Genomic DNA, 22,220 nt, shown 5'->3' with positions numbered 1-22,220 from the left:
AAAGCGAAGATGCTTTCAAAAATAATGAAATGAAAAGTTTCTAAATATCAAAAAATTTACTATGAAGAGCGGTCTACTGACACTAATGCAGAAAACATAAACATCTAAGAGAAAAGCTATATAAAAAAAATCTATGGTGCCTAAGACTTTTTCGCAGCACTGGACATTAGTGAGCAAGTATTAAATTGACTCATTGTACCTGATTCTATACACTAACTAGCACTGAAAATGAGTATTTGGGCTAGTAAAAATCATTCTTGGCAAGTACTTTTATTTTTTTGTTGACCAGCCATTGGCAGGTGAACCAAAAGTTGATTTCTAACCTAACCTAACCCTAACCCAAAGTAGCACAAGGGAGAGATACATCAGTTCCAGCACAGTGCTACATGTCCTGCTTGAGATACTGTAGGAAAATGTTTTTGGAGTCCTGGTTCAACAGTGAAATACCGGTGAAAATATTGCGGCATCGAATCCCAGTAAAATTTGATAAAAGTTTATTGTTGTTCAAAGAAGCATTTACATCTCACAAGTGTTAATTTTCCTCAAGAAAGACTACGCCCCTAATCATTCCTCATAATCTCCTATTAAAACAGCAAAGTTAGAATGATGTGTTTACACATTAATTGTTATGCCCAGTTATTTAAAAAAGTGCAATATCCTGTTATATGCCCAGAAACACTGTTAGATTGAGTTAGACTGAAGAGAGTAAATAGGTCCACTAAATTTGGATATTGGTTTCAATTGCAGTAAGCAGAATAAATCACAGGACATACTGTTCACCACAAATGAAGGTTATGCCATACCATACATAGGTTATGCTTGATGTGAAGACACAAAACATTCTGCATTTTGTCTATCGGAGATGATTTTTTTAAACCATTTTTCTTCATTTTGTCAGTTATAATTAATACAGAACACAATAGCAAGCAGAACTATGACTTGGTTAAATTAGCAGTACAGAAATCATCTATCCAGAATATCAACTTTGTAAACATTTCGTAACAGCACACCTTCTGTAATCAAGATTTAAGAGTAACTGTGTATGCGTAGGATCCACTCTCCTCTACAGTCTGAATGCCAGCGCCGACATCTTGAACCAGATATGAAAATTCACGCTTCACCTTTCTAATAGAAACGACGACGAAACGTTTCAGTGATCAGCATCTCTGTACATCATTGGTCGCCGTGTCACAATGGAGTAAAACTGTGACTCGAAGTGCTAAGTCACCACAACTATTCCAGTTTTTCAATTTTTTGTATGCTTTAAAATTGTGGTTAAAAATATTGTCAGTTGACATTTAATACGCTAATCAATAATCCACTCAGTGGACATTGTGGTAAGTCAGTTTTGAATGCGTCCATGAACGAGGCGATGAAAGCTGTCAGTCATGTGCCTTTGTGATGTGTAAGCATTTTCTCATGACAACCAAACACTACAGCAGCTGATTTCTCTAATTAAACACACTTTCGATCAGAAAGGAGGAACGAATCATTGAAAACAGCTGCGTTAGTATTTGGTTAGAATGAAAACCTGCACACACACACGGCTCTCACATGTTGACCACTTACTTAAAATAAAATAAATAAAAATATCCCTTTGAGTCCCGGACTCTTGGGGATCTATCAGATCAAAAACTTGCGGCAAAGATCGTTTCTTTTCTGACATCTCGAGTCATGAAGTCAAAAAGTGCATTTTTGCAGTGCGAGTAAATTAAACAATTTTTAAATCAATGCCTTTGGTGTAATTACTGAGAATTTCCCTATATCTGCTCATCATACTGTGCAGTAGTCTTTTTTTTTTTCTTTTTTCATGTTGGGGTTGAGGCGTACTGCTGCAGCAGCTGGGAGTAGCAGGCGTCGCACACGTTCTCCGGGAGGATGGAGGAGGGCAGCGGCAGCTCGTTGGCCAGGCAGCTTTCGCAGAAAACACCGCTGCAGTTCTTGCATTGTTTCTATAAAAGGAAAAGGAGAGTTGTAACATTCTCTGAAAAAGGAAAAGCAGGGTTGTTTAGCTTTATCTTGACTAAGCCGAGGATGTCGAGTTGTGTATTCAGCGGGCAATCGAATTAATTTCTCACGTGGCGTTAATTTGTGTCCATAAGACTCGTAAGTAAACCAAGTCGTCATCTACAAAGTCCTTCAGATTCAGGAAGGATTAGGATTACATTTTAATAAATAATTTTATTCTTTGGTTAGTGTTGTTTTCCTAACTCAGAAGCTTCAGTGGACCATCTGACATGTGCCTTTTTATAATACTTGAGACCATTATTTAACATAATATTCCACTATTGTGATATTTGGCATCTGTACTGATCAAACAGAAAATCAAAGTACACTGAAAAATGTTTGTGGAAAAACCGAGTTAAATTGAAATCAGTTTAGGAACGGAATAACAAAATGTGAATTTGGTATTTTGAAAGACATTTGGGTCTCTTTAGTGTTTAGTGTCACTCTTTTCTTGAGAAGTTGCTCTACTATGCCAGAGCAAAACCCATTTCAGTGCAGCGTTGGAAATGCTTCTGAGAATCAATATTAATTTGAATACCTGAAAGTGTTCTCTGTTAATCAGACTGGAACACACCCCAGGGTCGGGGAAACGGTTTCAACTACAAAGCGCGAAAATCAGTTTATCTTTAATGTGATTCAAAATGGGATTTCTTTGACCAAATATCTTGCAGATCTAAAAAAAATAAATAAAAATAAACTGATCTGCTATTCCATTTTTGTGTTTTGGGATGTCAAACAAGGTGATACAGCATTTTGTTCCAACCTTGCGAAACTTCTTACATATTTGGATGTCATTTTTGTTTTGACTTGAATTCCTATCCCACTATATACATAAAACAACTGATTTGAAAACTATATCTTCCTAATAGTATCTCTCCAGGAGGCTATGGACCTTGTGATCTTTTCAGCTGCATTTATCACTGTGCGTGTGTCTGGATAACATCACTTAAGGAGGCGGATTCAACCTCATTAACGCTCAATAACTCTCAAACTAAATGAATTTGTGCAGACAGTTCAGTTTTGGGATATGTACGAGATCATATGTATAATAATCCAATGTGTTTTGTGTTTTCCCCACTTGGCAAAGTGGGTTTAAAACACTTTGCATTCAAACTTTCTGACTGAAAAAACAAACATGATTCAATCTTAGGTGTTTTCTGGCTTGATTTTTCTTTCCTTTGCCATATAACGTGACAGTTCCTTTAAGACCGGAGTAGACATCCTCCGGCGGTTTGTAGCGGCACTAAACTTTGTCAACTGTTAGTGTGAGGACAGTCTTGAATCATCTTCCATTCTTGTACCTTGATCTTTTGAACGGAGTCCTCCTGTTCACACATGGTGCAGATGGAAGGCTGACTGATTTCCAGGAATGACTCGTCCTGGATAAAATAAAAAGAATCACACTGAATTAACTGTAACAAATCACTGGATATTTGGTCCTGGCTTGGCTTGCATGTGAAGACACAGGTCAATACTTTGTGCTAGTGACTGCTTTAAGTTTATGATCACATCTTGTAGTATAGTTTTAAGTATAAACATGGAATTTGAGCTGATCAGAACAGGAAATGATAGGAGCAATTGTTTTGTTTAAATTTGACTTCAGGTGATTTGTTATTAGCTCATTTGTGTCAACTGAAGGAATGTCTAAATATAGGTTTGATGAAAGTTTTAACACAAGTTTTTATTTTTATAGCGTTTCACATATAAACCAATCATAATCGCATGCAATCAATCATACAATAGATCTGTATTAAGGTAAAAGTGATTTGATTTCATGCGTCTCGGACCTCACCTGTTCATCCTCATGTTGCGACAAGGACCTTAGAGAAGGGGAGGGGGGAAAAATAAATAAATATTTCCCCAAAATATATAACTATACTGCAACTGTACAGTTTAGATAACTGACATGCAATCATTTTTTTAAGAGTTGTAGGCTCTAATCTACTTACGTGCTGGAGCTAAGACTTGTTTTGTCGTCCAAGCCCATGTGTAACTGATCATTCTCCTTTCTGACTGCCTGGGTTTCCTAGGGACAATGTTGCAAAAGTATACACAAAGTGTACAAGGACAAAGTACACACCAGTAACTCCACTTTAGACTGATTTTTAATTTAACACATTTGCTGGCAAGCATCTACTTTGCGTATGTCCTCCAGGAGTTTCCTCTCCCTCTGCGGCGTGCTGGCCTGTCTGGACGCAGCGTCCACATGCGGCTCACTCCTTCGCTCTCTCTCCTTCCTCAGCTCCAGCTCCACATTATACCTGAGACACAAACACAAAGCAGGGAGCACGAGTGTTAAGAGCCTTTCATTTATATTTAAGGTGTTCATAGTGTTGATACCTTGTTCTGTAATAATTATTTCTTCTCAGCATTACTGTAAAAACAAGAAAGACGAGTACCAGGTGCAAGGTGAAGCATTTTAACATCAATAAATCCTTACCACATTCATTTTGAGACATTAGTATAACTGTCATAAACAAATGAGACCATCAGTAAGAAGACTGTCAGCCTCTACCGGCCTCCACACTGCATTTTACATTGTGTGCCATCAGGTTTGTCGGGAAATCTGATGCATTGCTTTACAGCACAAAGCAGGAGGAGGCTGCTGTTCTTCCATCCCAAATGGAAGTAAAGCTGTCAAAGTTTCTGGCAATTGCAGTTGGTGGAAGAGTGAAAAGCCGACAGAAAAAACTACTTCCAACATGCTTATCCTAAAGCCACAGAGAAAAACTTGCACCAAAGTACATCCTCTTTGAATGGGGTTTATGGGAAATGTAGTCTTCATTTTGGGAAACACTAGCACTAACAATCCCACTGGCCTGAGACAGAGGCTACGAGTCGTCTGGACCATTTGTTAACGGCCATTGTACAACTTACTATAACTAAGTAATTTGACAATGATATATTGATGTTTACAAATGCTTCACATACTGTATACCTAGCATTATCAGTTTCCTTTTGTGTATTGTTTCCTCTAACTTTACCTCTGTTTCCTCAGCTGCTCCACCTCCGTCTGCAGACTCTCGATTTTGTCCCCAAACTCTTGTTTGAAAAGCCGGTTGGCCTCGACAGCCAGATCCCTCTCTCGCTCAGCCTGTTTGGATCTGGGTTGGGGTCACATAAACTTATGGTAAAATGAAAACTTAATAAAAAACAAACATGGCTGGAAAGAGATGTCATGTTGACTAAAAAAATAAAAAAATAAAATGAAAGATCTCCAAGTATGTGAGGATCGAAACTCAAAGACGGCAACAGGAAAGCAAAACTTAAACCAAAGAAGATGATGCAAGCCGTTTTGGTTTATTTATTTTATTAGCCCAGTGATTACTACAGTTTACACCAATGTTATGTTCACATACAATTTAAAATTAATAAATTAACTTTGTCCTATTTGTTCTTAGTTTGTCTTGTTCCTGTCCTGGCCTTCTACACTTTGATGTGAATTACTGGATGTCAACAAAATCCTTGGATATTGGCCTCTAATTAGTTGAGATCAAGCCTTCTTCATTCTCAGTCTTTGTCTGACAAAAGAAATACTCAAATTCTTTGGAATAATGTTACAGTAATCAGGTTTATTTTGACAGGTGGTAACTAAATTCCACTACCTTCCAAATATCCAGGATGCCCGTCTACTCTCATTCATTCACATCAATCAGTCCATCAGCAAACAATTATTACTCTCCAAACACTGTCCACAGCGTACAAACCGACACCATGCCATCTACTTCTCTTACCTCTGTCAAACAGCTTTAATGGGGTAATTTTAAGAAATGCCTAACAAAGTAAGTGTGAATCGGATGTGGCAAACACATCTGTCAAAGAATACAAGGATAAAGGGCTGCTAAAAGGATCGATGCAGTCCACACTACTCAAAGCTGATGCTGGAGAGCCATTGCAGGAGGTTGTGGGAAGATGGTTTATTTTCAACAACAAAGGAGCATCATACCAGAAAACGTCCTAGTTTGGTTATTTCTATATTAGGCAGGGTTGTATGGTTTTACTCAGACATCCCGATTTATGAAACTATAATAAAGGGAGCAGGGACGCCCCACTGCCACTACGGCTGCATCTGAAGCAGCTTCCCTGCAGCTGAGTTCAGGTTTCTGGCCTGCTTCACCAAATGTTTCTCACTGTTTGAATAATTAAAAAAGAAAAAGATGATCAAACGATGATAAAAAAAATAATAATGACAATGGAGAGAGGAAAAAAAGACAAACAGGACACAAAGAGACATTATTGTCGTTAATAACCTTGTTTAATATATGAGCAATTTTCTCTTTAAATACTAGAAGTTAAGACTGACTGAATGACTTGTTACACCAAATATTGTGTGGTATGTCACAAGGAATTTTTTGGCTTAATTTTTCCAATTTTACTGTTGATCATTTACCTTGGAGTTTCTTTCATTTTGATGCAGAATAAAGATAAAGATAAAATTGGGAATAGCCTGATGAAAATGCAGAAAGTTGTGCATAAACTCTTGTGGGGTTTCTATGCTTGTGGAAAGCGGTGTGGTCCTCACCTGCTCTCCAGCTGTTTTACCGTTCCTGCCATCTGGTTTATTTTCTCCTCCAGGCGAACGATGACTTCGCTCTTCTGTTTGGAGCTGGACTCCGAGCTCTGAGGAAGAAACCCCGACGTTAATTAACTGGTTTCCCCTTCCTCAACTGGACTGCAGTCTTGATCCATGTGTTGGTCACATGACAGACACTTGACTGGAGGAGTTGTGGATCATCATTATTATTATTCATATTTCTTTCCTTTTTTATAAATGTATACATTTGCAGTGTTAAATTTTTAAGAGTTCTGTTTCAGGGATTTTCCTTACTCTTCCAAGCACTAACTACAATAACTGGGACAGTGAGAGCCTCAAAACTTCTCAAACTGAGTCAATGAGCACCACCGTCTCCTTTCATTCATTGTATCATCAACTGTATGACTTGTTTAATCCGAATTTTTACATTATTCTACTTATTCGAGCAACCTACAGCAGCTGTAGAGAAAAGTTTTGAGGTTATTTTGATGCCAGGAGCTCTAAAGTGAAACACGTTTTTGACCCATAGATCAGATTAGATAACGTTTATCACAACACCCTCTGCCTTAATACAGCGCAAACCTTCCCTATCCAAAGATAAGTATTAATAGTAATTTTAACCGACTGATCATCCCAGTGTTCACCCTACCTGTTCCTCTCTCTCTTAAAACAAGAATCTGCGACATTCATGCAAATAAATGTCTGTTCTGCTACTCTCTATCACCGATTGATATAGCACAACAGTGATTCAATCTATACCAGGTTCATAAAAACGTTTCCATTTGCTGTTCTGAACATCCGGTGTCTGATAAGTTTTTCCTGGGAAAAACTGGCACTAGCATCAACGGTTTGTTGGGAATAAATTACCAAGTGATGTCTGGGAAGTGCAGCGCAAAAACACCACAGCAATGAGTGCGGATGTTGTCAAAATTATATGAAAAAAAAAACAAAAACAAAAAGATGATCTCAGAGACTTTAAATGTGAAAAGCGGATGCTATGCACATATGAAAAAGGCAATAACGTCAAACCAGGTGGGTCAGTATCTTGCATGCCGCCTGCACATGTGATAAGGTTAAAAGGAGCAGATATGGAGCATCACCTGTGACTTGTGGGTAAGCTGCTGGTTGAGCGAGCGAAGGTCGTCCAGCTGCTGTCTGAGCTCAACCAGGGCGTCCTGCTTCTCACAGACGTCCTTCTCCAGCATCTTCATGGACAGCTCCATCTCCTGCTTCATCCCGATCTGCACCTCCAGCTCCTTCTCCACATCCTGGACAGAGACAGCACCGACTTGAAAACGGCTGTTTCACAATTAGAGGATCCTGAAAGCTCAGTCACAAACTTGTTTCATGCTCACACCAATAGAGGCCTTGGTCTTAATTGCAGGCCATCCATGATTAGATTGTTCACATATGCATGGCTTAAATGTCCAGGATATCCTTGCTGACCTACTATTGGCATTGTTGACAAGAAAGGCTGAATTAGATACAATTTCAATGGAAAATACTGTTCAAGACCCATAACTACAGCCTAAACGCAAAGTCTGGGAAAAGTGAAATTTATGAAACATTTTCCAGTGACATTAGATATTTCTTTGATTTCTATACCGTCACATAAAGTTGGTACTTTTCTCTTTGATAAAATATTGCGTGTAAATGTCACAAAATAGCACCCTGATCACATTTTTGTTGTGCCACAAAATAATTTCAAAGTAAGGAGGTTCACAAATGACATGGGTGTCAAGTGGATCAAATTCAACTTGTGATAGTAAATACAGCACAAAGAATTTCACACATTTGTCCAAATACTCTTTCCATAGACTGAATTTTGATGACCTATGTAACTAGCCACAAAAGGTCACTACAGTATGGCGTTGTAAAAGGAGTTACATAAGGCTACGCAACAATTTGCAAAAGCCTCAAACTCACCAATCGAAGCAGAGTTTCCTCTTTGAGCTGCTTGCGTGTTTCACCCAGCGCTTGTCCGTCTGGTGCTGAATCACTTCTTAATGCCTGGGGAAAAAAGGAGCCCACATTATACAACTGAAAAAAACAACAACAACAAAAAAACAAGATTTTTGCTTTCTTTAAGAATGTAAATTGTATAGTCATCTCACTTTAAAGCTCAACCCCAAGTCACCTCAACAAACCACTGAATAATAAGCTCATCTGAAAATAGTAAATCTGAAAAAGTGGCATTATTATTATCGCCACCAGTCACAATCCCAGTCAAAATGAGGTGGTTCAGGTGAGCAGCAGAAGGGGAGCAAGAGTCTTTTTCAATTAGTAGGAATCATTTTACCATCATTTTACTCTTTTAAGTAAAGATTTGCTTGCAGCCCCCCAAAGATTTCAGATTGCTGATGACATTGCTACATGGGGACTTGAGAAAACCAATGAAAAATGGCTTATATGTAGTGGAAACTACATTTTACTGCCTCAAAAAAGGAAATTTGGAGTCACGCAAACTGTTTTTCTGAACCTTAATAATCAAATGAGCTGTGTTTTATAATGGTTACATAGGTTGCCAACCTGTATGTATCCAAATCCCCACAAAATTACCCTGTGTACTACTGTTTACTACATTTCCAAATCCTTCTCTGAGCTATATAGGAGTAAGATGCAGGACAAACTCATATTTATTTCAAGTTTCTGGCTATGGGAGTCGGTACTTCATGTTTAATAATACAGACTGAACTGTCCTAAGGCATAGGAATAACATTTGAATGCTGGTATTCAGTGGTATGCCCCATAATCTAGGACACTCAATTGTTGTGGAAATGAGCCTGGGCCATGTTCACAATATCTGACAGAAGATTATGGCCTGGCTTGGCACGCAATTATTTGAAAACATCAGTTTACTCATCATCTGTCACATAACATAACTGTGGAGTTTCTGAATTCTGCATGCCATTTGTGAGGGAAAAGGACACTCGTGATAATGTATGTTCTATAATAGGTAGAGGTCAAATTAACTTGATGAACCTTCCTGTTGGACTCCAGCTGGTAAGAGCTCTCCTCCTTTACTCTCTCCACGTCTTCTTGTAAGGTGATGATCCGATTATTTGCCACGGCAAGCTGTGGAGACAAAATTCAACAAGACTTGTTTAAACAGAGAATATCAGTGGCTGTGCAGAGACTCAAGAGGGGCCGACATTTTTAGTGGAATGAAATGAAATGCTGTCGTCGATCCCGGGGGGAACAAGACTCACCTCCTCTGTTAGCTTTGTATTGGACTTTTCCAGAGCATCCACCTTGGCCTGCAGGTTATTTACGGACGCACTAGGAATAGACAAAAAAAAATCTCACATTTGTCATCAAGCTCAACAAAGCCTGCTGAACAGAGCAGAGCGAGGAGAGGAGAGTCCGTTGTTTCGGCATACCTTAAATGTCTGTTCAGCTCCTCCACATAATTCTTCTGATCAAGAATTGCTGTGATCTGGCCATCACTGGAGTACGAGAAAAAGAGAGAGAGGTATAAAACCACAGGGAGATGGAAGAGGTGATCATCGCAACTGTGATTCATTTCTTTAAAAAAAACACTAGTTGCAGTTAAGACACCTTGGCTTGGAGGCATGTCTACATTTTTTTGGTCACCCATTTAATGACCAAAAAAGAAAAGGATAGTGTTAAATTGTAGTGTGAGAGCAAACGAGTTTCCAAAAATGATTCTTATTTTTGTTGTCTGCTTACACCATTTAAAAACATCTCCTGCAAACTCAGACACACAAATTTGATGAAAATTGGGAAAAATGGGTTACTTATGTTACACCTTTATGACCAGACTTTGTATAAACAAATACCTGTACGAAGAAAGTACCTTCTATTGCAATTATGGACCTCCCTCTTTAGTGGTTTTTATTTTACTTTAATAAAATAATGTCTTCTTGATGCAATATTTTTGTACTACAAGTGTTTTGTTAAATAACTTTGTATTTCTAAATTAATAAAAACAGAATTACAAAAAAATGAAATGCTACAGACAATCGGGAATGAACTGCTAGCAGCCTGGGTCCTGCAGTAGGACCAGAAAATTCAGGGATGTATTGGATGGTCGTCCAAAGAGTCAGGTGAATTCTCAAATTTCCTGATTCTATGGTAACAGTCGTAGCAGTACTCAATCACCAACAGTAGTTTGTGGCTTTGAGGCCCTCTCTGCACTGAAACGACCACAACCAAGTGCTACTCACCCCTCTGCACTCTTGCTACTGTGTCCGCCATCTTTGAGGTACATTGAAAAATCGATCACCCCAACCTGCAGAGGCAATTTAAAAGGGAAAAGAATAAATCAATGACAAATGAAACCACACTGCATCATTACTGTCAAAATTAATATACAAACAACATGCAAAAATAATATGACTATCTTTAGTTTCTGGGAGATCCTAGTTGATATATGTGCAATGACACAATTTAGGGCGTGCAGGAAGGTTTTAATACACTTGAATTTTCATATGACAATGTTTTGGTCTGTATTTAAATGCATTTAGGTCTTCTAAATGCTTCAATGGTTTGCACAGCCTCCATTAACAAAGGGTTTTAATTGGAGATGTTCTACTGCAGTGTACTTACACTGCAGGGTCACTTAGCTGGTGACAGCGCCATCATGTGGTTTTTCATATGGCAAGAAAAAAAAATGGCACCCTGCCCATTCCTCCCATTCCTCCCAACCCTCCTGGCCAAATTTCCAATCTGACAGTTAATATGGCATGGAGCAGCAATTTCTCAGCAGTCTGTGGCTGGCTATTGACTGTTCATAGAATTACTAGAGGGGTGTTTTTGAGGGCAAAATTATTAATTGCTGTCAGTATAGTTAAGTACAAGATGTTAGAATATGTGTGGTCTCAAGAACACAAAAACACACTCAATTTCAATTAAAAAACCCCATCTATATAGTTTTTGAACAGCAATTTAAAGCATGTTTATGTATAGGAACATGGATTAACACTAGAAATGCCTGGAGTCTATTCCACTGGACATTGAGAGTCAAAGCCAAAAACACATAAATGTAATGTGTAAATATGCTACCTATAAGATTCTTGAAAAAAACCCAGACATCTATAATTTGTCTAGCAGCACCAAAACAGTGGGCTACAGGACATTAGCACCCAAAGGCGTTAATGTCTCTTCCTCTTCTCCGCTATTGAACAATTAGATGGCCTTTTGAGATGTAATCTTGAAATCCCAATGCCCAGTGGCCTTTCTAGTGCTATGGCAGCTCTGCAGGTGGTCTTGTGAAACAAAAGTGCACAGTGTGAAAGCAGAATAACCTGTGAATCCAAGTCTTCTCCCTTCATACAGAGGTTGGCGTCAATGACGTTCAGCCCAACGAGCAGCCCGGCAATCACAGCTCCCTCCTCCTCCATCATCAACGCATTTGGCTCGTAGAATTCACTGCAGAGGGAGACGGGAGTGAAAACACTGAGTCCAGGAAATTGTCTTTTTAGCTTACTAAGTATTTCTGGTCTTATCTATTCTCTCTTACATTGCATGCTTATACTTAACACTTTTTTAGAGACATAAAAATATATAATCTTAGGACACCAATCCCCCAAACTAAAGCTAAAAGGTGTAATTCTAGATGCTATTGGACATTAACACAGTGTGATACAAACACACCTGAGCAGGTCCTTTCGATTGATGATGGTCTTCATGTAATCAGAGAGCTTCTTCTGCATCAAGGCCAGTCGTAGCCAGGCACGTCCTCTTCCTAGAGGTGTTCTGTGAAAAAAAAAAAAAAGATTTAGGAACTTTGATAAGAATACACCCGCCAATTTAACACCAGAGAGGCCTACTTGTACAAATATATATCGAATACTTTGTGCTAATCGGACAGAATCTTTACTCTTACTACCTTTAGTTTGATTATTTTACAGCTGCAACAGGCAACTATGCATGGCAGCTCCAGATGGCTGCAACAGTTTGAAAACTATTTGAACTTCAATACCCAGAAATCCCAGAACATGACGTCAGTAAACGTCACACAGCACGCTCATGTTCGCTAACCCAGCTGGTCTGTGTTGCTTTATACCAAAAGAAACCAAAGAGACGAGAGAGGATCTAATGTTGGTGAGTCCAGCTTTCTCTGGACAAAGCGCTGCTCACTGCTGCTTGGATTTCGCACAAACTCCTCACAACGAAGCCTGTTTATTTTTAGTTTGGGCACACAACGACAGTATATTCATATAAAGACAGTTCACAGTACCAGATTATTTACAGTCAGTATATGAATGCTGACATCAAAATGTTCAATGTAAAGCAGTAGAGGTAATAGTGGTTAAAAAGATTTCAAGGGGCATGCAAGACTGTAACGTTATTGTCTCTCCCTTCCTAACAAAACAGACAAAATGCCATAGCAGGATGTTCAAATTACACTGTAGAAGGGAGGAAAAGATTATGGAGGAAGAGGCGATAACATTACAACATCTAATTTTGTTGCCACTCTTCCGATATGGTGGCCTATGCCTCGTAACCATCGATAACCACTCTCCAAACGTTGTGTAACAAACCTCTATTCAGGTCTTAACATCCACACTGAGCCAGAAAGAGCAGAGGACAAACACTTTAGTCAGACCATTTAGCTCCTTCAGCAATTCAAACTCAGATGCAGCTGGTGGCTGAATGGGTTTGCACTGCTGACAAACAATGTCAGAATTATCCAAAGGTTTGGCTTTCAAATGTCAAGTATAGCAAAACCCAAATCAGCATTTTTCTGATTAGTCATGTTACATCAGGAAGTTTAACTTATTAAAATTAAACCGTCCGGGTTAGTAAACAAAATTGTTTTGCATGCAGTTTACCGATATCCTTTATTATTACTAAAATCTAACATGCCTTCTCTAGAGACTTAAACGTCACAATGAAAATCTGAATTTTTCAGCTCATTCGGTCACCATACATCCAAAAAAATGACAAAAAAAAAAAATATTATCTTGTGTTTTTATATCAAAATCTCATTACTGTTGCGGAAAAACTGCTGACTTCATCGCGCATACATAAAAATTCCAACCAATAGAACCATCACAGGAGCAATCCAAATGAAACTGCCTTTCCCTCCCTAACTAATATCCCTAATATAATATAACTAATTTACAATTTTGAATGATCCCTCCCTGCGTTATGTGCCGCCCCCAATATCCAGGAAATGCATCACATTGAGGAAGCAAGATGCTCTCAAAATGCAGTTTCACTGTGACTCTAACAGAATAGACTTACTTGAGGCCAGGCAGGTCTTTTACACTCGCGGTGATCTCTCCTGCCTCGGGGGTCAGCTTCTCCACCAGCTCCAACGCTCCCCAAAACGACTTGTTCTGCCCCAGGAAGGTCTTCTTGGCTGATGATTGTTAAAATATTTCCTTTTGAGGGACTTGGGCCAGTGAATCATCATACTGTATATAATAATGGGTGACTTGGGGAATAAACCAGCTACTTTCTTGCAATATAATGTTCATAACAGACTAAATCTGATTAAATACACTGGCTTCAATCGGCATGGTGCCAGCAGATTTTTCAATTTTCTATTTTTTTATTTTGGTCAGTACTGAATATGATGTATACCATTAGTGGCTGGGTAATATGACTGGCCATAACACTGTAAGTTTATTCTTCAACACTGCAACTGCATAAAATTTATATTTGGGGCTGAACAACAGTTGACTTCTCATACATTTTCAGGCCTTTTTGTGCAATAACCAAACTAGACCAAGATCTGTAATTTATTGAACTAATTTCCCATAACTTTTCTAATATTACAGACCTGTGTAAGAAGCACAAATAAAGCAGTTATGAAAGAACGATGATGGCCTGAAGTGTGTTTTACATACTTTTCAACCCATGTTTCAGACAGTGCTCCATCACGACGAAGAACTGCTGGAGCGGTGCATAGTCAGAGTCTAGTGTGCGTCCAAGGTTGAGAGCAGACTCAATCAGGCCCTTGATGCTCAATTTGGCCATGTTCATCAAGTTAAGCCTTTCGATTGCGATAGGGTCCTTGGGATCTGGAGAAAGAAAAACAGCAAAGGGAATCAACAAGTGTGTCACCTGGCAAGTATAATTAGGGCTGGGCGATATGGTTGAAATCATATCATGATAATCATAAGGATTTTTCTCGATATCAATATATATCACGATATGGTTCATGTATGCAAAATCACATTAAATAATCAAATTAATGTTAATCTCATTGAACCGAATGGTAACGTTAGGTGTGATGTCAAACAAAACAGAAATATTCAAATAATATTCCTACTATACCTCATTTTATGAGAGTTTTTAAGTAAAATTTGCTTGTCATCATCAATTTAGACAGCAGAAATGTGTGTCACAATATCAAAATATCTTCATATCATCACGATATGATTCCACTGAAAGACGATAAACGATAATATTGAATTATCGCCCAGCCCTAAGTATAATCCTACAATAATAATGACACTGGCTATGGTCTTGCAGCAGCATTGACTCAAGAGCTCAACTTATCGAGAGCTGCGGGAGGAAATATACAATCCTAAAATTCTGTGCTGTGTTTGGTTTGGCTTTGCCCCAATTAGAGAAAAACGCTTGTGGTGGCCCTGCAGTGTGGGTCGTTTTAGTGTAGGAAAGTAGAGCAGGACATTTCTTTGCCCAAGTCTCAGTCTCAATGAAACACTCTCAGGATGAATAAAGAGTAGTTGCCTTCTATTTCATCAAGCCACATTCAGGTTATACTATATAGGCTATAGTTCAATTTTCTTAGCCACAGTCAGAAGAAGTTGAAAGTTTTGGAGGTCTTGGAGGAAGCCCAAGGTCACCCCTCAGATGTAGTGGCTGCTTGGTGTGCATCCAAGTCTGAACGGTATATCCTCACTGAACCAAACAGTTGAGCGCTTGATTCAATACCACACACTAAAACCAAAACATTTTCTCTAAAAACATTACAGATGCGGCATTTTGTGGTACTAAACAACTCAAGATCATTGGGCTGTACATGTCAAAATGAAAACTTTTTACTTATTTTTTTTTTTTTTCTCTATTCTTAAAATTATCAATAAATAAATTGGAGAATATCAAAGTCTGGTAATGAGTCCTGTGAGCCACTTCAAACGGATTTGTAAAACTTTCCACATGTCTTACTGTCTTTGGACCCCAACTTATAGTGGAAAAACTTGACATTGGCCTTTGGAATTAATTAATACAGCACAAGCAAGGGATAGCTTACAAAATATAGCGTTCAACTCCACTGGAAATGTTCCTAGGGGAAAAACCATTGTTTAAATCAACAGTTACAAAGTTAATACAGTTAGTATTTAATTCTTGCCAATATGCATATATGTGCATATGCCTAAACCATGATTTATTTAGGTATTATAGACACTGACAGGTTATTAGCACAGTGGTGTCTTAGTTGTCCAAATAACAGCTTCTAAAATAAATAAAGTCAAATGAGTCTCAAACAAAGTGCTACTGGCCTGCATCCACTTTAACTCAGTCAGCAACATGAATAAAACATTTATTAGAGAGCTAAAACATCAATGATGACAGATGAGAGCCACGGTTATGGTGGAGGTCACGATAATACAAATTAGTGGCGGTGTCATTATTACAGTAATACCGGTTATTGTTCCATCTCTAGTTCACAGAAACACATACAGATCTACAGTTCCCACTGTGCAGCCTGTTGCAGTTCTTCCTCATGAGGTCTAGTCAGGCTTTCAGTATCTGTCATCATCAGTCACTTAAGATTTCCACCACCCACAGCAGAGACATGCAGACAGTCTCCCCGACTGTCTGCACTGTAACAATCATTCAACTTTGAGGGAAGCATGAATTTATTTCTATGAATTTCCATGGTCTCTGATTGTGGAATCAGGGCTGGGCGATACGGTTGAAATCAATATCACGATAATCATAAGGATTTTTTTCGATATCCATATACATGACGATATGGCTCGCTCACGTATGAAAAATGACATGATAAATAAATAAAATTAATGTTTATCCCACTGAACCGAATGGTAATGATAAGTGTGGTGCCAAACAAAACAGAATTTTTCAAATAATGTTCTTTAAAATGTTGAATTTTGACAGAGTTTTTAAATAAAATTTGTTTATCATCAGTTTAGACAGCAGAATCGTGTGTCACAATATGAAAGATGATAAATAATAATACAATAATAATATTGAATTATCGCTAGGGCTGGGCGATATATCAATATTATATCGATATCGTGATATGAGACTAGGTATCGTCTTAGATTTTGGATATCGTAATATCGTGATATGGCATAAGTGTTGTCTTTTCCTGGTTTTAAAGGCTGCATTACAATAAAGTGATGTAATTTTCTGAACTTACCAGACTCTTCTAAAACAGGGAAGGAAACCCTGTCTTTGCATTTTATTTTGATCACAGTCTTGTTTTAATGAAAGTGCTTGTGACATCTCACATGTGGCTTTGACTTACAATTGAACATTTAGCCTACTTCGTAGAAAATACCGAGATATATATCGTGTATCGCCATTCAGCCTAAAAATACCGAGATATGATTTTTGGTCCATATCGCCCAGCCCAAATTATCGCCCAGCCCTACACGGAATATTAAAATCACCACTTCCAAAACAAAATCTCTGCCATCATAAGGTAATCATCAACACACACCTTTGACATGTGACTGGCAAATGTTCCATTTACATTTTCTCTTATCTTCAGTTCTCCAGTTGTGCAACGTCTGCTTTTCTGCTCTCTTTTTGATACAATAACTTACCTCATTACTTACATAATAGCACTGCAGAACTTACATACCTACAATTAATTAGCGAGGATAAAAGTGGACGGTTGGGATGTGATTTTTTTTTTTGTTCAACTCTCAGATAGCAGGATTACACAGCTGAGTAACACATCCAAATGTGGCTTTGTTAATTAGCACTAATGCCAAAATGAAACATCATAACAGCTTCACTTCTGAATCAGACCAAATCAAACAAGCTATAGATGAGAAAGTGTGAGTGGTGTCCAGTAAATTAAATGTCTAGCCTAACTGCAACTAGTAGGAAGTGATCCAAAAAAATGACAAAACATGCCGAGGATGCTGAAAAAAACTAATAAACAAAACAGCAACTGCAGACAGTGTAGGGTTTTCATTCACAGCACTAGGGTTGGGCAATATGATCAAAAATGTTAGCAAAGTGTTTTTTTTGTAGACTGATCGGTTTCAGAGATTACAATATATTGTATGTGCATATATTTTTACGTTTGAAGAGTATTGTCCTTAGGATGTGACGTAATATTTGGATGTAATCCCGCGGCCCCAGAGGGGTCAGCAGGTGCTTTCTTTTACACTGGTGAATGTTCTTTTTAAATGATGGACCACAATAATTTACTATCAGAGCCAATGACTTTACATAAACACTAAACAAAACCAACATGTTTTCTTGGTGGAGGCTTTCAGAGCATTATAAATCTCCACCTTAAAATCACAGTCACTTGGCATTATGTACAAATAGTGTTTGAGCTACAAATGCTACTGTTTTATCCATGCTCTTTGTTAAAAATAAATAGTCCAAAGAGTTACATCCACATTGTTTTTCACTTTCATCCTCAGTCTGCTTCTCTCTGTTCTACATGCAAAAGCGTAGTGAAAATTTTGTGATTCTACACTACTGCTAGTCTCAGTTCAAATTCAAAGATGCTTTGGCATAAAAAACAAACACAACAACTGCTAAAATAAACACAAGTTGATTCATTAATAAAATTAAGGATCGATGGTAAAGTATTTTATATTACAGTATCTCAATAAAACAATTCAGTCATTGTTATTGTTACTGCCTCTAATGTCATTACAGTAGACCATTAATCCCTTTTAAGAGACATAGGCTGAAGTGTTGTAGCATGGTCTTGGTCAATTGGCCGGAAAAATCTGAACTGGCTCACTTTCTCTGTAAAACAGTGGATTTGCCATTCTGCGTGCTCTGTACAGGTTAGGAGAGGGAGTGGCGAGAGATGAGGAAGAGAAAAGTCTGTTGGTGCACAACAACTGCATCTAATGCATTCTGTTTTTACAATTACCAACCACACAACTACATACTGTGGCCCAACTGAGGGTAGAACATGGATCTGTTAGTACCATTGGGAGTGATGTGTACATCATGAAAGTGCAAGCCTGTTTCTGCTGTGTGCTTAGCTGATTGAGACACCAAAAATGATTTATTGAAACAACATACGTTTATTGTTGTTGTCTGAGTAAATTCTCTCATGATAGAGACCGCTTTAGCACCCAGCACTTCCTGGTTGTTTTATCACCCGGCCCTACCTTATTTACAAGCAGCGTCATCCTACCAGCAGCTCCAAACAGTCTTCCTGTGCTAACCCTAACCAAGGGACATCATCCCTTTCCAACATGAAATCCAACATGACACAGCCTAAACAGGATACATTCCCCAGATACATTACCAGAAGGGGACCTGCTCTATCACCACGCCCTAACAGAAATCACACTGTGCCACAAATCTCCTTGGACACTGGGCTAATCTCACACATTACCTTCATGGGCTGGCTCTGGGTCCGGGGTAAGGGAGATATCGTTGAGCTCGCGCAGGCAAAGCCATTCGCCATCAACAGACACGCGAAAGTTGCAGAGATAAATGGTCTCCCGGGCTGCCTGGGTGATCTTGTCGGTGGTGGGGGTCGGGGCATCGCTCTGAGGCGTCAGATCAGACATGATGACTCAGCTGATGCGAGGCAAAACTAACACCACCGAGGGAAAATGCGTAGCTTTTATTCCAAAAGCCAAACGCAAAGAAGGCCCAAATTAGCAGGTTAGAGAGAAAAATAATTCAGAGAGAATGAAAAGAGCATCAGCACAAAGGGAAAACGCCAAGACGGGAAAGGCCAACAGCGGCTTTCAGCAGGTGTTTGAAAGGGTGCTGTTTTCTCCTTCTCTTTATGCCTGCATCCTCCTCTCTGCCCTTTTACAAGTGAGTCAAGAGAAAACGCTGCGGTCTTGAGAAAGGCTGCCCTGCCCTCTCCTCCTCCTCCTCTCCAACCTTCTGTTATCCCTTTTGTGCAGCCGGGGGATTTAAAATGCAAGAGAGCACTGTGTTGAAAATCACAACCCTCCTCCGGTCAGCTTAATGCCGGTTCACTCTGATTGGACTGCTTCTGCACCGCAGTGAATGCACTGGGTGGGTGTTGACCAAGATGGCTGACAAATATGCTGGGTACAGGAACACATGTCACGTGAGCAGATGGTGCATGCGTAAAAAGGAAGGAGGGGGTCCCCAGAGTACCCATCTAATGCTAATGATGCAGCAGAGCACTCATCCATCTCTCAGGCATCAACAACAGCCCCTGACCTGAGAGAGAAGCCTATTACTCTATAATACTATAACAATGCAATTATTGGCCTGGCTGCAACACTTCAGTGATTTCAGGGTTTTTAAATCGCAAACACAAATAGAAGTGAGCAGTGTGACATGGCCGGGGTTCAGAATGTAAACGGAGCAATTATTCTGATTTTTCATTGAGGGAAACAAAATCAGCCAAGTATAGTTTGTGTTTACAGGAAACTACCTCCTATTAAAACAGAGAAGAAAGTCAAAACCCTATAGTTTAATATGTGGAAAGAGTCCAATGTTTTGACTTTACACTGACAATCATTGGCGCCAACAGTCGGGTTACACACATCACTGACACCTTAATACACATCAAGTCATGTAACATAGTGACTGTGATTGCACGCCCGTTACCTCCCACATTACAGATAAACAGTCAATAGGCCGTGTTAAGGGCAATGCAGTGAAGATGTGAAAGTAATGTTAATCACTAATTTATCCAAGAGAAAGCTGTGTATAAATAAATCTGCTATTGACTATTGTCTCTAAAGACTGTCTAAATAAGACTGACTAAATAAGACACTGGCTAATTCTAAGTTTGTTTTAAAACTACTGACATTTGGTAACATTAAATGTTGGCACTGGCAGTCAAGTTGACGTTAACATTATCAGTTATCGTTAGTTCATAGGCAGTCTTGACCTAAAGTAAAAGTTGAGCAAACTAGGCTGCATTTATGGCAGCAGTTAGTAACGTTAATCACACAATAGCGTTGCCTAGCTGACTCAAGCTGTCAAAACAACACCACGACACACTCAGCAGGTCCAACACAGATATGCTCTGAAAGCTACAGTTGACGGTAATCCACATATCTTGTTGACATTAGTAACTGAAAGTTAGTGGAGTTGTTAACGTAACCGTAACCGTAATTAGAACCTGAGAGGCAAGTGCATTGACAAACCTGCTAATGTTATTTGTTACTTTGCTAGCTAGTTAGCTACTAGCTATAAGGCAGTTCCCTTCGGTCACAAGGTAGGAAACAGTGTGTTTAAGTTAACAGGGTAGTTAGAGCGTTGTTAGAAAGCTAGCTAGCCATAGTTGATCAATAAATAGGTGCTTCTAACTAAATAAGTTACTTCGACTAACTGGACAGATCGCTAGCTAGAGTTACACTGTAAAAAGTTAACTCAGTTAACGTTAACTACTAGCACTTACTTTTGCCCTTTGACTTCGTTCTTTCAATCTGGAATTCATACTGTCGGACAGGACTGGAAGATAATGACCCCGTCTTGGCGAATCTTAAGTTTGAAGAGTTTAAAGCCTCTTTAAAGTAAATCACCGAAGTTGGGGAGAAAGTCTCATCTGGACTGTCAACGTGTCCATTTTCATCTTGGGAATATTGTCTTCCAGAGGCGTCCAAACTTTCTGAAACCTCCGAGGATTGCAGACGCAGGTCTGGTGCTGGTATATCCCCCTCCGCCATCCTCAGGTCAAATTCACTTCATGTGACCAGCGAGTGGGTTGTCCGCTTTTAAGCTAGTTAGGTACTGCGGCCATACACAGACGTGGTTAGCAAAACATCGATCGCCCGTCCCCCCGGTTTACACCAAAATCACGCCAGTATTCATTTCGTCCTTTCCTCCACAGCCTACTCCTTCCCTATGTGACCCGGAAATCGACAAGAAACAGGAGGCATAAGCACTTTTTGTCAAATCTGTGGTTAATTTCGCGAGAGTTTGCGCGTTGTGTCAGAGGTTCCAGCGATCCTCTACACACAACCAGAGATTCAAATAGAGGGAGATGTGTCACCAGTGGGAAATTAACTGGCGGCAGCGTAGCGCCATAGGCTAACGATAGCATGGTGACAAGGCGCCATCCAGTTCTGTCCGAAAATCGCCACGTTAGCTTATAAATGTCACATTTTCTCCGTAATTGCTGCACATTAGTAATTTTTTTTACCTTATCGTACAACTGACCCATTAAAACACCTTCATTTTTAGCCGTGACCAGGCTGAACCACGCAACTGTCCCATGATTCATTGCGATTAACGGCAGTACGGCAAACGAAAACCTCCTTGCTCGGACGTCTTTCCTCTAAAGCTCTCTGATTCATTTTTTTTACCGGCGCTGTCTTCCTCTGTTTAATCAGTAGAGTCTAGTGCAATCAATTAATTACATTTAACATAAACATGTGATTCATAGCCATGCATGGAAACAGTCCATTTAGAATAATGTTGATTAAAAAAAAAGACATTTCATTCGAAGTGATGACCCCGACAACAGTTTAATTTGTTAATTATATTTAGACATTATCTGGCTTTAAATCTGTAGTATAAAACCATGATGAATTGTAAGCAATGTTTATGCTTTTCTGTGCTG

General features: G+C 39.1%; 1 protein-coding gene across 3 annotated transcripts; it reads right to left on the bottom strand.

Annotated features, from left to right (window-relative positions):
- Positions 1-503: 503 nt before the first annotated feature.
- On the bottom strand, positions 504-21,518 carry rufy3 (RUN and FYVE domain containing 3). 3 transcript variants are annotated; one of them, XM_071547252.1, is made up of 18 exons: positions 21,057-21,518; positions 14,362-14,535; positions 13,754-13,871; positions 12,158-12,259; positions 11,809-11,932; positions 10,729-10,793; positions 9,922-9,987; positions 9,751-9,820; positions 9,524-9,616; positions 8,468-8,551; positions 7,642-7,809; positions 6,530-6,627; positions 4,992-5,111; positions 4,145-4,268; positions 3,957-4,033; positions 3,800-3,827; positions 3,309-3,386; positions 504-1,952 (listed from the first exon to the last, which is right to left on the bottom strand). In XM_071547252.1, the coding sequence occupies exons 1-18, from the start codon at positions 21,322-21,324 to the stop codon at positions 1,809-1,811; spliced, it is 2,001 nt and encodes a 666-aa protein (XP_071403353.1). In that variant the 5' UTR covers positions 21,325-21,518; the 3' UTR covers positions 504-1,808. The 3 variants fall into 3 exon arrangements, with proteins under 3 accessions (XP_071403353.1, XP_071403354.1, XP_071403355.1); XM_071547253.1 differs by lacking the exon at positions 21,057-21,518 and adding an exon at positions 19,053-19,230; XM_071547254.1 differs by lacking the exons at positions 504-1,952; positions 3,309-3,386; positions 3,800-3,827; ... (2 more) ...; positions 4,992-5,111; positions 21,057-21,518 and adding exons at positions 5,201-6,137; positions 19,053-19,230.
- Between the last annotated feature and the right edge of the window lie 702 nt (positions 21,519-22,220).

Source organism: Centroberyx affinis, unplaced genomic scaffold, assembly GCF_046629955.1.
Source record: "Centroberyx affinis isolate AG114_WGS23_722 - 3 ecotype Tasmania unplaced genomic scaffold, CSIRO-AGI_Caff_v1 ptg005746l_1, whole genome shotgun sequence".
Classification (NCBI taxonomy): Eukaryota; Metazoa; Chordata; class Actinopteri; order Beryciformes; family Berycidae; genus Centroberyx; species Centroberyx affinis.
The sequence above is the reverse complement of the archived record's forward strand: the minus strand, read 5'-3'. Positions and strand labels throughout refer to the sequence as shown.